The following is a 14,954-nucleotide window of genomic DNA, read 5'->3' on the forward strand; positions in this document are numbered from 1 at the left end:
GGCTGCTAGGTTATTTCATGTTTGCTCTGTGATTATATCTGTCACCTGAGATGAACTCTAACAGTAGGGGAGGCCGAATCTGATTTCAGGCAAATATGGCGTTTGCTTCAACAGTAGCATTAATCTTTGCACTTTTGTTCTTTATATTATTAAATTCATCCACGCTTTCTGGAGTACTTTGGGGCACCTCTAGATTACCTTGTTTGTTCATCTAATGGCATTTGAGGCCACATAAAATTCTTTAAAACTTTAATCTTGTACCAGTAAAATGAAGACAATAAAAATCAGGTGGGGGAAAAAAAGCTGAGAAAAAACAAGGTTTCTGAATTGTTTGGAAGTGGTTGTGATTTCTATATTTTAATAGATAAAAGGTTTTGCTTTCGGACTTAAAAACAGGCAGGAAATTTCCCTCATTTGCATTTTATGTTAATATTACGTAACTAGTTAAGGTGGGTTACAGTAGAGTAAAGGAGTATAAATTAAATATTGTGTGTTTGTAGCTCTCTGTTATGGCTGCCTTCATGTTGTTCATTTTCTTTCCTGCTAGCCTTTTCTATTAATTCCCAGAATAAAGCTTTATCTGACCTGAGGATGTTGGAGGAATGGCTTTTCTCCAGCCCTCATCATTCAGGGTTTGATATACTTGATGTCTGGATTCTTGAATGTATGTGACTATGTATATTTGGACTACTTGTCTGGCCTCAAGTATTCTGCAGGGGAGTAAGACATTTGAAGATATTGTGCAGAACAGTGCCACCATCATGAGGTGCCCAGGTCATGATGAAATTCATTTTAATAGTCTTTCTTGGAAATATAACTGGGGATCTTGAAGACGCAGTTATCACTCCTTACCAATCATTTACACATTGAATTAAAAATCTCTTTTTAAAAGGATGCAGCATCACTGCTCCTTCATGCTGATGCCAATATTGACAACATAGAGAAGGCAGATAGGTGAATTGCCAAGGAAGAACTTTTATTTTTGCTTGTTCCTATGGTGTATAAAGAGTGGCCTCCTTTATTTTTTTTCTTTCTTTTTCCACATCTTTTCTAAATCTTAAAGAGTATCAAGTCTTGATTTCCCTGTTCTTGCTGCAGGATTCTCTAGAGATCTTGTCCCTCATTTGAATAGAGAAGGGTTGTTTTAAATCTTTCACAAAAGAAGCTTTTGTCCTAAATGATAGTCAGGAGCTTGAATTCAACAGGTTTTAACAAACTCACTGTTTTATACAGTTTGACTAAATATTTGGCTTTTGGGAAGTGACCAGGAATATAACTAAAAACCTGCTTTGTAGACTTTTCCTCTATTTATAATTTTGTTTTTAATTGTAGCCGTAAGCAATTTTTAAAAGTACATTTTAAAAACAGGGTTTTCTTTATTAAATTTTAGAAAAAAAGTTGCCCTCTGATTCTGTACAATTAACAATGAGAATATAATTAACAGGGGTAAGAGAACTCTATTAATTCTTGCCTCCAGTCTGCTCAGACTTGTGTGTTTATATCCAGAATCTTCTGAATTTCTGTGAAGTTTTCTCTGTATTTCTATTCTGTTTGGACCTGGTCTTGTACTTAAAAGTCAGATAATATGGGGCATAAGAAGAGTCATTTAAAATGTGTTTAAGGGCAAGTAAGAATTTTAAACATACTTGCTGAACAAAAACTGTAGAGATTTCTGGCCACGTTTGTATGTGTATTACTCTTCATTGAAAAGATGAGGGGGATGGGGGAACAACAATTTTGGACACTTTTACACAAGTGCTGTGACTAATGCTGTGCATCTGCTTGCATATGCAATACGATCAACTTCGTGAACTCTATCAGGGGTAGTCAATAGGCGGCCTGTGGGCCAAATCTGGACCACCAGATGCTTTTAAACCAACCCCAAAATCTTTTTATTTACTTATAATTAGTGTTGTGGGCTTTTTTCTTTCCTCTGGAGTGTGGACCTTGACTATGCCTTGACCAAGAAATTTGGACCTTGACAAAAAATAATTGACTACCCCACTCTAAAGGCTTGCCTTCACTAGACTTTTTTTTTTTTAACCTTGGTCTATTGATAGCCAATGAATGTTTGAGCTACCTCTGGTGTGTTTGTAAAAGCTAATGTGGATGCTCTCCATGTGTTTGTTACAGCCTGTGTCCACACTAGCCTTCAGAAACACTCAAAGTGCTTAGAGTTCATTGACAATCAATAATTTGAAATTTGGTTGTGTGTGGGGGGGAGATCTAGTGAATACACCTGCTTGGTTGTTGTGCAGGCTAATTATCCCATCTGGCTTACCTCATCAGTAATGCCTCTAGCTGGCTACTTTTACAGGTTTTGTTCATTGCATTTAAAATGGATTGGCTGTGTCCTGGTTTCTGATGTGCTGTCTTATTTGGTTAGGCCTATCTTGATCTGTTTGCTGAAGATGTGTACATGGTTTCCTGGGTTCCCTGAGAGCAACTGGTTTTGGGTACTGATCCTGCAATCTGATCTACGTAGGCATTTAATTCAGTGGGACTTCATACCAATGAAAGGCTCTGCCAGTATGGAACAGATTGTAGGACTGGGTCCCAAGTTCTTACCTTGTCTATTTAAGTTACTTAAAACTAGCTGTGAGATTGTGGGGCCATTATTGATAGACATTGTCAATGCCAATCCTAGCAAGGGAGAAGGGTATTGGAAATCCTTGTACATAAGTCAGCTCATCTCAAACAAACAACATTGCTTGATAATAGGGAGCTTGCAACCCATTCTCAAACCTTTTATTTTTAGAGAAGGTGGTTGAGTGGATGGTGGCTTTACAGCCACAGGTATATTTGGACATCAGTGACATCCTGGGTGTGTTCCAGATTCTGAACTTCCTTTTGAGTTGAAACTCCACTCATCAGGGTCTTCAGTAACTTCCTGCTTACCGTATATAACAGTCAGTTAGCTATTTTGGTCCTTCTGGACTTGGTTGCTTTTTGATACGGTTGACCGTTGGTTGTTGCTTTAGCAGCTGAGGGAAATTGGGTTTGGGCGAAAGTCATATCTAGACGGGAGAGATCTATCGTTGATGACAACTGTCTATCCACAAGGAATTTGGTATGCAAGGTCTCTCAAGATGCTATGCTCTCTCCTGTATTAAATACATATGAGACTGGTGAGATCACTTCAAAGAAGAAAGTGGGATCTGATTAATATGCTAATGATATGCAAGTTATTAGTTCCTGCACCATAACTCCGCAAAGTCACTCGCTAATCTGAATGAGTTTGCCAGACGGATATGTTGGAGCTATCTACTCTCCATCTCTGGGAAGCAAGAAGTCTTGCTTGTGGATATAGAAGCTGTCATGAAGACTCATTTTCTTTGTTTCCCATTTATTGAGGGGCCTCTTTCACAGACAGTGAGCAATGTTAAGAATTTAGTCACTTTTGACTTAACTGTATTATGGTGATCCTTAACAGAACAATATACTCTTGATAGTTGAAGCTCCCTTCTAGCATTGGTTCCAGCGGCTCTTCTGCATTGCTTGCAGCAACTTGTTTGTGACTAGTTTTTGGGCAATCATGGTCATATTACATTCACGCAGTGTTCTTTATGTTGGCTGCTTATGAAGTGACCAATTCACTTTAATCAGTTCTGTTTGCTCTTTAAGTCCTTCAGTGTATTGGGTGTGGCTATACTGATGACCTCTTCCATAAGCCTCATCTTGCTGTTAATTCTAGAATCTTTGGCAGAGCTCAACATTACTGGAATTATTGCTACTTTCCCTTTTGAGAAGCAGTGGTTGCTCAAGTGGCACTGAAGGGCCTGATTCTCTGATCCCTCTCATAGTTGAATGAGAAGCATTTTAGTTGCTTTTTGTCAAGTATAGGGTTGTATTTAGAAAATCCTCCTTTTTCATATGCTAATTGATGTTACTCATGGAAGTGTATTGTAGACGATGTGACTCATCATGTTGTGCCAGGATAATACCACTGCTATTGACCATTTGGAATCCTAATGTCATAATAATCCACCTGACAAACTACCCAGGTTGGAATGCGAGTGCTGTGTGTGTGCATATCGTTTCTTTGCAATGGATGCAATGCCAGAATGTCTGGCTCTACTTTAATAATAAGTAGTTAGGCCTGCTGTTTGGTGAAATGAAGAGACAGATTACAATATAGTGGGACAAGGTGGGTAAGGTAATACCTTTTATTGGCTTGACTTCTTTTGGTGTGAGAGACAAGCTTTCGAGGTTACACAGAGCTCTTCTTCCGTAGACTCATTTTAGCTGATGAAAATTTCTTCATGGCATCAGAGCATGTGGGATATAACCAATATATGCTTGCAGTGTTATTTGGTCCCAGGATATTAGTGAGATGAGGTGGGTGAAGTGATATCTTTTATTAGACTGACTTCTGTTGGTGAAAGAGAGAAGCTTACACAGAGCTCCTCTTCAGGCCTGGGAAGGGTACTCAGAGTGTAAGATACATTGTATCATTAATAGCTATTTTCTAGTTTTCAGATCTGCAGTATGTAATTATGGCTGTCCTCTTGATGTTGACCATAAAAAGGAGGTAGAAGCAACTGAGTATTCTGTTTGTGTGTGTGTGTGTGGGGGGGGGGGTGAGAGAACCTGGATTTGTGCTGGAAATGGCCCAACTTGATTATCATGCACATTGTAAGGAGAGCGATCACTTTAGATAAGCTATTACCAGCAGGAGAGTGGGGTGGGAGGCGGTATTTTTTCATGCTTTGTGTGTATATAAAAAGATCTTCTACACTTTCCACAGTATGCATCCGATGAAGTGAGCTGTAGCTCACGAAAGCTTATGCTCAGAGAAATTGGTTAGTCTCTAAGGTGCCACAAGTACTCCTTTTCTTTTTGAGTATTCTGTGTTGGAAGAACAATTTCAACTGAAAATCTTAACACTGAATTTTAAATGCCATTTATTAGAAATAGCAAAAGTAAGACTGGTTTGGAAATTTCAGATGGCCAGATGCTACTTGCTTGCTATTCATAGTGGCTAATGAAGAAGCTGTTTGTTTGTTTTTGTATTGGGAAATAGGCTATCTTTATCTAGGAAAGGGCAATACTGAAGAAGAATGCAGACCATTTTCTTATGATGGGAGACTTGAATCTTACACCCCATGGCTATGGAGTAAGTTCAGTTAATGTCAGGTCTTAATGGGACCCATTCACAACAGCTAAAAACTGAGCAGACAGACCTTGCAGCTATTGTAATGTTTCCAGGTTTTTCCACACCCCCTATTGTTTAGGTTTTAAATGGAACGTGTTTGTAACAACAGTATGGGGTTAAAATGTCTGTCAAGTGAGGAAGGCCATCGTTTTTTATCTGAGTAATAGATACTTTGTGTGAAAAGAATAAACTGGTGTGGTGAAATAGAAAATGGTTCCCCAAACTGCACTCTGCTTACTCAAAGTACTCCATTGAAAACACTGAGGTTTGAGGGATTTTTGTTTCTTCCTCTCTGGCTTTCAGAATTTCAAAATCAACATGTAATACTTGAAACTATAATATAAGCTATTGAGTTGGCTAGTGGCATAACCTTACTGGTCAATTTTCTTAACGTCCAAGGTATTTACAGGATTCTTTTAGATATACTGGGTGTAATTCATATTGAGTTTTAACAAAAATTGTTCTTGCTTGTCTGTGTACTTAGATATTTAAATATGAACTGAATAAATAAAATACTAAATGAAAAAAGCTCAGATGAAGAGAAGATTTTTTTCTACCCCTACCTCCAATTTTAGGAAAAATAAAAATGGCGTGTGGTGTTTCATGTGTTTAGGTGGCAGCCAATGCACACATCCCTCCAGACTATCTTCTGAAAATCTGTGAGAGAATTGGACCCCTCTTAGACAAAGAGATCCCACAGAGTGTTCTTGGAGTGCAGACTTTACTAGGCGTGGGACGGCAATCTTTGCTAAGGGCAGCAAAAGGTAAGATTTGAAGTCCACATAATCAAGAAAGATTAATATTTAATGCAAAGTATCTTCTAAGTTTGGTGGTCTGAGGCATTTGCATACTTGTATGAGCACTCCTCATGCTACTTTCTATGGTCAGTTTCTACGTTCTAGTTACAGAATTGCTAAAACACAACCACTAGGAGAAAGTTTGGCCTTCTCTAAGGCCAGGATTACACTAGAAAAGGTTTGCTGGTATAGCTGTAATGGCAAACCCTCCAAGCATAGGTGCAGCTTATACTGGCGAAAAAGTGCAGTTGCTGATGAGGCTTATATTGGTTCTAGAAATGAAATAAGCTGTCCTGGGAAAAGCTGTCCTTTTTATACCAATTTAGCTGTGTTTACACTTGGAGTTCTGCCAGTACAATATTGCAAAAAAACCATTGCCCCTAAACAGCACCGGCAAAAGTGGCACTGGCCTGAGGCTATGTCTACAGTAGCACTTTTGTCGGTTAGGGATGTGAAAAAATGACCCTCCTGATCGACAAAAGTTTCACCAACAAAAGCGCCAGTGTAGACAGCACTATGTTGGTGTAGAGCGACTTTTATATGGGAGATCTTATAGCAGTGCAGCTGCAGCAGTACAGCTGTGCCATTGTAGGGTCTGTAGTGTAGACATAGCCTGAAGTTGATAGGAGGTGTAGAAGAGTGATGTGTGCAACATCCAAACTGGACATAAGGGCCACTGCTTTGCCTGTAAGCCATCAGCTATTGTCATCCTGAAGAATGGGAGTCTTGAGATGTTGCAAGCAATGTGTTAATTATATCCCAGACTCTAAGTTACTTTAATATGAAATGAAAAAACCAAAACCATAAATTCAGCTTCTAAACCCCACCATATATTAGAAATAATCAGTCAAACTGTTAACAACAACCCACTCCCCACGCACCCCCTTATTTTTCCATCATACCAACCATCCCTCCTCCTTCCTACTCCTTCAAAGTCTTTTTTTAAAAAGATGAGCTTTGCATTATACCGTAAAGGTCAGCAGATTTGAACTACTTCAGATCAAGGGGGAGAAAACTCCAAAGTTGCGGGACTTTCACAGAGGATACCCTACTAGCAGTCTTATCTCTTGTAAATTTAAGGTACTATAGTTCAACATACAATAACCTGTGAGAGAGCTTTCCTTAGGAGAGGATACACGTTGCCACTCAGCACTACGCAGGTTATCCCAAGCAAGTGTCCATAAAACCTTTATACCACACCAGCTTTTATTCTGTCTATGCATATGTGGTACAGAAAAATTATTTTAGAAATATTCAGTTATTTTAAAAGATGTTATTGAGACAGTTGAATGTACATTACTAGATACATTACTTTGAATACTTGTGGCTACAGCTCACGAAAGCTTATGCTCAAATAAATTTGTTAGTCTCTCAGGTGCCACAAGTACTCCTTTTCTTTTTGCGAATACAGACTAACACGGCTGTTACTCTGAAACCTGTCATTACTTTGAATGTAACTGTGCAACACTTAGAAGGAGAAAAATGAATAAATGTAAGACCGCTGTAAAAATAACATGTAATACCTTTTTTCATATCTAAAAATGTCATAAAACTGGAAGAGCTGTATCTGTTCCTTTCATGGCTACAAGTGAGTTCTGGGTCCCACTGGGAAGCTGGGAGTCTCTTCTCTCATTCGGATGTTGTGCCTGAGGGTAGCTCTGCTAAACCATGGGATATCACTTTAAAATGATGCCATTTTTCAGTAAAAAAAAGCTGCCACAAGACCAGGGCTTAATCTTGCCTGACATGCGCCCTTGGCAGGTGTAATGTGGTGGAGAAATTCCATACTTCTAGGGAGAAGAATGATTAAACAAACAAACCCCTGTTCCAGTTTCAGTGTTAGAATAAATCCCAGGGCAGATGATTACTGGGCAGAGCTCAGATGAGTCAGTCAGAGATACAGGATAACTTGAAGAGCAATGTGATGAATTCGTTTATTACAGGGAAATTTCTTCCATGTATTTGACTTTCTGTATAGAGAAAGTATATTGGCCTTGTGCCACTTGATGGGTAAACAATATCTTTGTTCTAAGAAGTAGTAGTTCTTTCCAGAATGACAGTTTATGGATCTTTTAAAGTTGCACTTGAGTAGTCTAGATAGTGACCGCAAATAGAGAGCTCACACCTTTGTTCTAGAAAGCTTAAGGTGCACTTCTATATATAATTATTACAATAAGAGAAAGCTATGATAGAATTTGGGTTGTACTTAAATATTCCATCAGGGTTCTGCCTGGATTTGGATACTCCGTGTTCATGGATTCAATGGTGATGCATGAGTCCATCCGTCAGGGGCATTAGTCTTCTGCTCCACAGCCCTTCCTCATCATAGAAGCTCAGTTCTGTCCTTCCAGATGGCCACTAATGGAAAATGCCCAGCTCTGGTTTCCGAGGCACTTTGTTGAGCAGGCTCAGAAAATGCACTATTGTTTCCATTAGAGGGAAGGCTGTCTTGAGGCCAACTGGCAGCAAAGTAGCTGGAGAACCTTAAAAGAAAATGGCCTTAATTTTAAAAACAATGTTTTAAAAGAGAGAATGTGGAAAGCATATTGCCACCAATTGAAGGAAACCAGATTTATTAAAACAAAAATCTTACCCACCCCCATTCCAAGTCGAAAGTATTTGTGTGTACTGTCTTCCAAATGTGTAATACACTGGGACTTTCTTAATGCAAATTAAGATGAAAAGTTGAGATTTACTTTTTTAGTGTTCCTTCCTCATGTGAAGTTTATGAAATGTTGTTTTTACACTAGTAATTACATTTACTCTGACTCTCTCACAGTTTCCCCCGCCATCAAATTTAGACTTTCTAAACCTGAGAAGCCAAGTAAATAAAGAGAGAATTTGAAAATGTTTCTCAGACTTTATCACGTAGTAAATACAAAGCAGAGTTTCATCATCATTAATTTGTCTGAAACCTGACTCTTTAAAACGATTCAGCTGCATTTTAAGAAATCTGTGATTCCCTGTAGCCAGGCCATACTAGGAAGTCAGGGGATGAGTTTGTGGTGTTACCAGTATTTGGACAAATAGGTCAATTGGATACAGAACCCACCTCTGCAGCTCTTTTTTATTTTTTTATTTTTGATCAACTGTTAATTTCATTGATCTAGACTGCAGGCATACGCTATGGAAGGGATCTGCATTTGCAGCTCTTCACAGAGGCCGACCTCCCGAACTACCTGTAAATTATGGGAAGCCACCAAATGTGGGTAAGTAATATCCCATTAAAATATAAAGTGTTTTGGATTTTATTCGTATCTTTATTAGCATTTTCAGTTGAAACTTTTGTTATTAATCCAGACGCTACTTTAGGTTTTCATTTACATTTTTTGATGAGTTTCAAGATGAACTCATCCCAAAAGCTTTTAATTTATTCTACAAGTGTTTTGCTTCTTCCATCAGTCTCTTTCCATCAGTCTCTTTGCTCTCTTGCTTCCTAATTTTTAAATCTGTGTGCGCGCACGCCTGTATATACATAAATTATATTGTTGTCCCTCTGCCAACTGGTGGTGGATATCAGAGCCTGACTTGTCAGCATCCCTTTGGAGGAGAAATCAGTGATATGAAATCTGGATATGTTCTTGTTTGTTTAACCTATATATGCCAGTCCTTTGAACAGAGTTGGTCAGAAACCACATACAGGCAATTCCTTCTTCCAGGAATCTCAGCCAAAACACCAGTGCCTGGTTCTCGGGGAACACTTCTGCCTCAAGGATTGATTAGACAGATTAAGACAGAGCAAACTGCTTGTCACAGCTCCCTCAAAAAGAAGCTGAATCACAAAACTAAGAATCCAAGCATTGTGTCAGACTGAACAGTGCACACGTTAAGGAAAAATAACTTGTAAGACTATGTATAATAGCATCAACTGGTGGTTCCCACCATAACTATAAGACATGTAGGTATTGAACTGTTTAAGCCCTTTTCTACATGGGAGTGCTTTATAAGGTATATGGCTATAGTTATGTTGGTATATCTCCCCCCCAGCCCTCCGTGAAGATGCTTTTATTCTGATATAAACATTCCTTTTGTTGGTTTAGTACAAACACCTTCCCAAGTGATTTAAAAGGAATGCTTATACCAATACAAACCCTAATTTGGACACTCTTATTGTGATATAACTACATGGATTTACATTCACACCTTAGTCTGTGCTGAAAAAAACTTACTTACACTAGCCATTGTTACAGCAAATAAACCATCTTGATGGCTTGCTGGAGGACAAGCAGCTGCCCTCTGCGCACACCTTCTTTGTTATTTTATTGTTTTATTTTTCAGATGAGCACAGGCACACTTTTGTTGTCTACTGAGGAATCTGTTTGCTGTCACCCTCACTTCTTTCAAATAGAGCAAGTTGACAAATGAAACAGGGAAGACTTTCTAAGTTTCTTTAGCATCCAGTCCAATTATTATTGTTAATTTAAAATATCCCAAAAAAATGAGTGTTTTTTCTTTTTTGTCTGTCTTCCTGCTATCCTTGCCTTAGCCTTTTTGGAAATTTTCCCCTTCACCTTCTTAGTGGGTTTCTCTATCCTCTACCCAAAGCTAGGACCCTCCCATCTCGGATTATTTTGATTTTCTTCTTCATGTATAGTAGGATGCTTATTCTTTGTTCCTACTGTCCGCATCCATTTTTTGTGTTTCTGGTCTCCCTCCCAAACTTTTTCCTCCTTCATTTCCTAAAATCAACATTTGCTGAGAATGAAACTAACACAAATTACTTGATTCAACATAGATTCATAGATATTTAGGTCAGAAGGGACCGTTATGATCATCTAGTCTGACCTCCTGCACAACGCAAGCCACAGAATTTCACCCACCACTTCTGCAAAAAACCTCACACCTATATCTGTGCTATTGGAGTCCTGAAATCATAGTTGTGACTGAAACCCAGTCAGTGTTACTCTGCACAAGATGTGTGTCATATAAGTAACAGAATGACAGAACAGTAGTAATAATGAGACAAGGTGGGTGAGGTGATACCTTTTATTGGACCAACTTCTCTTGGTGGGAGAGAGAGAGATGCTTTTGAGTTTACACTTGAAGAAGACCTCTGTGTAAACTTGAAAGCTGCTCTCTCTCACCAACAGAAGTTGGTCCAATAAAAGATTTCACCTCACTTGCCTTGTGTCTCTAATATCCTGACAAATAATATGCAACAGTATAACATTTGTAAATTTTCCTTCTGTTGGCTAATAACTCATGTGTGACCCTGATAGTTAGAGGTCACAAAGGGATTATGGCTTTGTGTTACTTCTCTGCATTTGTTCTTTTAAACTAGCCTAGTAATGATAAAGCAACAGTTGTGTTAATGGATGGTTAATGGGTCTGATCTTAATCATTGCCATACAACTCTTATTGACGTAAATAGAAGTTATACATATGTAAAGGCTGCTGGACCACAACCTTAATTAGGTGATTCAGGTAATCAAAATAGGGCTTGTTTTGGATAATTTGTATTATAATTCGTTAATCATAGTTAACAGGTCAAACTCGAGCCTTTCTTCATGGCTATTATGTCAAAGAGCTATATGTTACCTCTGTGACATAACAGTTGTAAAATGACTTTATGGTGGCAAAGAGCAGAATAGTTTTCTGTTTTTCATGGTTAATAATTCTTTGAATCTTTACTGCTTCATCTCTTGTCACTTCTGAACCCACCAAGATAAAACTGTGATGGTAGAAGCAGCTGTTATGTACATTTTCATTTATTATATAAATATTGATATGGTTACAGCTTAAAGGGTCTTTTCTGCTTTCCATTTGTATACATAACTGCTGTTAGGTGAGACAGGAAATGTAGTGTACAAGGTATATGTAAAAAACAAACTCCCTGAAACTTGGTTATAGTTGAACTATATGGTCACTTTGGGATATGATTTCACAACAATTCCCACTCCTCCCATTTCTGAACTGTTCGAAGTCTCTTCTTATATATAATGGGTTGTCTTGGGTATGATAGGTTGTAAGGTTTTTAAAGATGTCTTATTGTATGTTTATTAAGTACCAAGCAAACTTACAGCGCTGTATTCAGAGCATTCATTGAGTAATCTGCCATTCTTAATAGTTAAAAATCTTGTTGCTCAGAAGGCAAGATAAGTGTCAGTGTTACATACTTTGTAGAAAGAAAAGGAGTACTTGTGGCACCTTAGAGACGAACAAATTTATTTTGTGAGCTACAGCTTTTGTGAGCTACAGCTCACTTCGTCAGTGCATCCGATGAAGTGAGCTGTAGCTCACGAAAGCTTATGCTCTAATAAATTGGTTAGTCTCTAAGGTGCCACAAGTACTCCTTTTCTTTTTGCGAATACAGACTAATATGGCTGCTACTCTGATACTTTGTAGAATGGGCTGAATTCTGGTAAGCAAGCAGGTTAATATTTAAACCAGAAATGTTAAACTCCTGACTGCCGCTGTGACAGGTAGAGATGCTTCAGAATAAACATTTCATCTTAAAATTAACAAATTCCCCTTTCCCTCCATGTCCTCTTTATTTAAAAAAAAAATTCTAGTGGGTATGCTTGAGAAGAGAGCCTTCCAAATGTGAACTCATGTATTCCTGGCTTAAAGAGCTCAAAGTGAACTGGGGTACTTCACAGATCTTTTAAATAATAAGTTAAATTCTGAAGCCTAATATTGCTTTACGTGTCAAATTTCCAATAACATTGGCACATAATTGTTTGGTTTGTTTATGAAATTGTTGTGGTTGTGCATACAAATTATTTACACTTGAAGATAGATAAATAAGCAAAGGGCAGAAATAGCTGGTGTAAAAGTGTCCAGTATCATTTTCCCCTCAGTGAGTAATATTGACTTCAGTAGTAACTTAACTAAAGTCAATAGTTATGCAGAAATTTACTAACAGATATAATGCTACTTCTGTGGGACTGGTCATGGTTATCTCCTCATCCTTAGGGTGTGTGCTGCACAGTGCCTAGATCCTTTCCCTCCAGGTCAGGGGATTTGTGGGGAGTGAGGTAAGGCTGGGAATGATACAGATCATCATTTCTTTCCCCCACCAACCAACCAACAACTAGGAGAACTTGGGGAGGAAATGCACTAAAAGTACTGTATGTAGTGGAGTTGTGTGCTCCTACACACAGTGTGTTAGGAAACTCTTTGGTACAGGAGGAGGATGTATCTGGGGAATATACCAGCTACAGGAATCATGCTGCCAGACTCCAGCTAGGGGCTTATACCACAGAGATGTGGAGTTTCCTTGTTGACTCTCTGAGACCTGTGCTGATGTCCTCTCCCCCACTAACAATTTCCATAAGGACATCCCCATAGATATAAATGCTCTTTAGTCTGCCCCTTCAGGAGGGGGAAATTGAGGCCCCCCCTTGTGCCATCAAAATTGGGAGAGGGAGCCGTGAACTTTCTAGGGCTCCTGTGGGAATTATGGTGGAGGGAGGGTTGGGAGTTCTGACAGCCCTCTCAGGTGGCACAAACCTACTCCTAGGCACCTCTTACATCCTGCAGGAGACAGGCATCCTTTGTGCAAACATAAGGAGGCAGGCAGGCTTCCTTTCTCTGTCCCATGTTAGAACTGTTCTTAAAAAAAGTTACTGTTGAGCGTATGGATCAGTAATTTAAGGGTGAACGTTATTACATAATCACTGTAAGTAGTACAAAAAAAATTAAACCAGAGAATTCATAGATTAACATCAATATGCAAGAAACTCAATTGAATGTATGGAAATTCACTGTTAAGGTATCCAAACTACCTTAAGTCTGCCCACATAACAATGCTCTGAGAAAATCAGACACTCTGAAGATTTTACCTATCCATAAAAAAAGAACTTTGTCATATCGGTGACTACAAAGGCTACAATGCTCTATTCTTACAGTAGCTGTGCCAAGTTCAGCTCCTTTTTTGGCCATATGCACAGTCCACAAAAGTATTTTGCAAATATTTCACTAGACAAATAATGTACTGAAGGCAATTATTCCCCAACTCATTAAGAGCCCAGTCCCCTCATGTGTGGTGGTCCTAGTCTCCTTGCTAGATCAGGCCTTCTGATTGTGCAAGTTAGCCATGCAGGTTTCATGTCTCCATACAAAACGTCGTATGCCCAGATTATGAAATTACAGTGCTTACATGAAAAGAACAAATATTAATGTGATGACAAAGCACCACGCCTAGCATTGGAGACACGTATATATGGTGCTGACATTGGCGTTAATGTTCTGTGGCCCACGTTTTCAGTTCTCCACCCATAAGGAAAGGATCCAAAGTAGTTCAAGTATTTGTACAATTGAGCAACTGTTTCTGTATTTTCAGATTTTTATGTTTCAACCATTAACTCTCAATTTCTTGGGGGGGTGTGTGTGTGTGTGTGTGTGTGTGTGTTTTTTAATTGTGTTTATTTAAATAACATTCTTGTAGGGAATTTTACACTTAAGTTGCTAATGTGTGTTCTTGGCTTGGACCCTAGTTTAAGTATTTTTGTCTGGGAATTGGAATAATGTAAGTGTGTGTGTGTGTATCTATGCATTGAGGGGGTGGAGCTAGCTGTCAGGAAAAGCAAGAGAACAGCCACACCTAAAGTATGCTCCTCTAGTTTACAGGCAGTTTTTTCAGGTGGAAAGTTCATCAAAAGTTAATGCTGTTCCTTGGTAAGGGGAGGAGGGTTAATATACTCTGTGGATCAGAGAATTCTGTCTACACAGCCACAGAGCTAGCTGTGCTGCCTTTGGGTGGGAGAGGAGAGCCAGGACATTCAGCTGATGGGTTGGCTTCTCCTTGGGATGTCCCAACATCTGTGAGTTAGAGTATAACTTCTCCATGGATCTACAAGCTCCGCGCACAAGGGAAGCTGTATTCTGGATTCCTTCTCTGAGAGAAGAATCCTCTCCTTCCTGAAGGGAGAATAACTCGGGTTATCTGTGGCATCAAACAGTTGATATTTTTGGGAGCATGGATCCCAATGTGTAAATGAATATTGTGGCTGCAATGGCAGTTAATAACAAGAAGATTTGCTGGCACCTATATGTCTAAG

General features: G+C 38.9%; 1 protein-coding gene across 1 annotated transcript in view; it reads left to right on the forward strand.

The window, feature by feature from the left end:
- Positions 1–14,954, forward strand: part of BRWD3 (bromodomain and WD repeat domain containing 3) — a 91,729-nt gene that overhangs the window by 3,650 nt on the left and 73,125 nt on the right. Inside the window, exons 5-6 of the mRNA XM_084639372.1 lie at positions 5,769–5,919; positions 9,063–9,161. Of these exons, the coding sequence (XP_084495498.1) occupies positions 5,769–5,919; positions 9,063–9,161 (250 nt within the window). The remainder of the gene's footprint in view (positions 1–5,768; positions 5,920–9,062; positions 9,162–14,954) is intronic.

This window comes from Lepidochelys olivacea, assembly GCF_965140295.1.
Source record: "Lepidochelys olivacea isolate rLepOli2 genome assembly, chromosome: 9".
In the NCBI taxonomy this organism is placed as follows: Eukaryota; Metazoa; Chordata; order Testudines; family Cheloniidae; genus Lepidochelys; species Lepidochelys olivacea.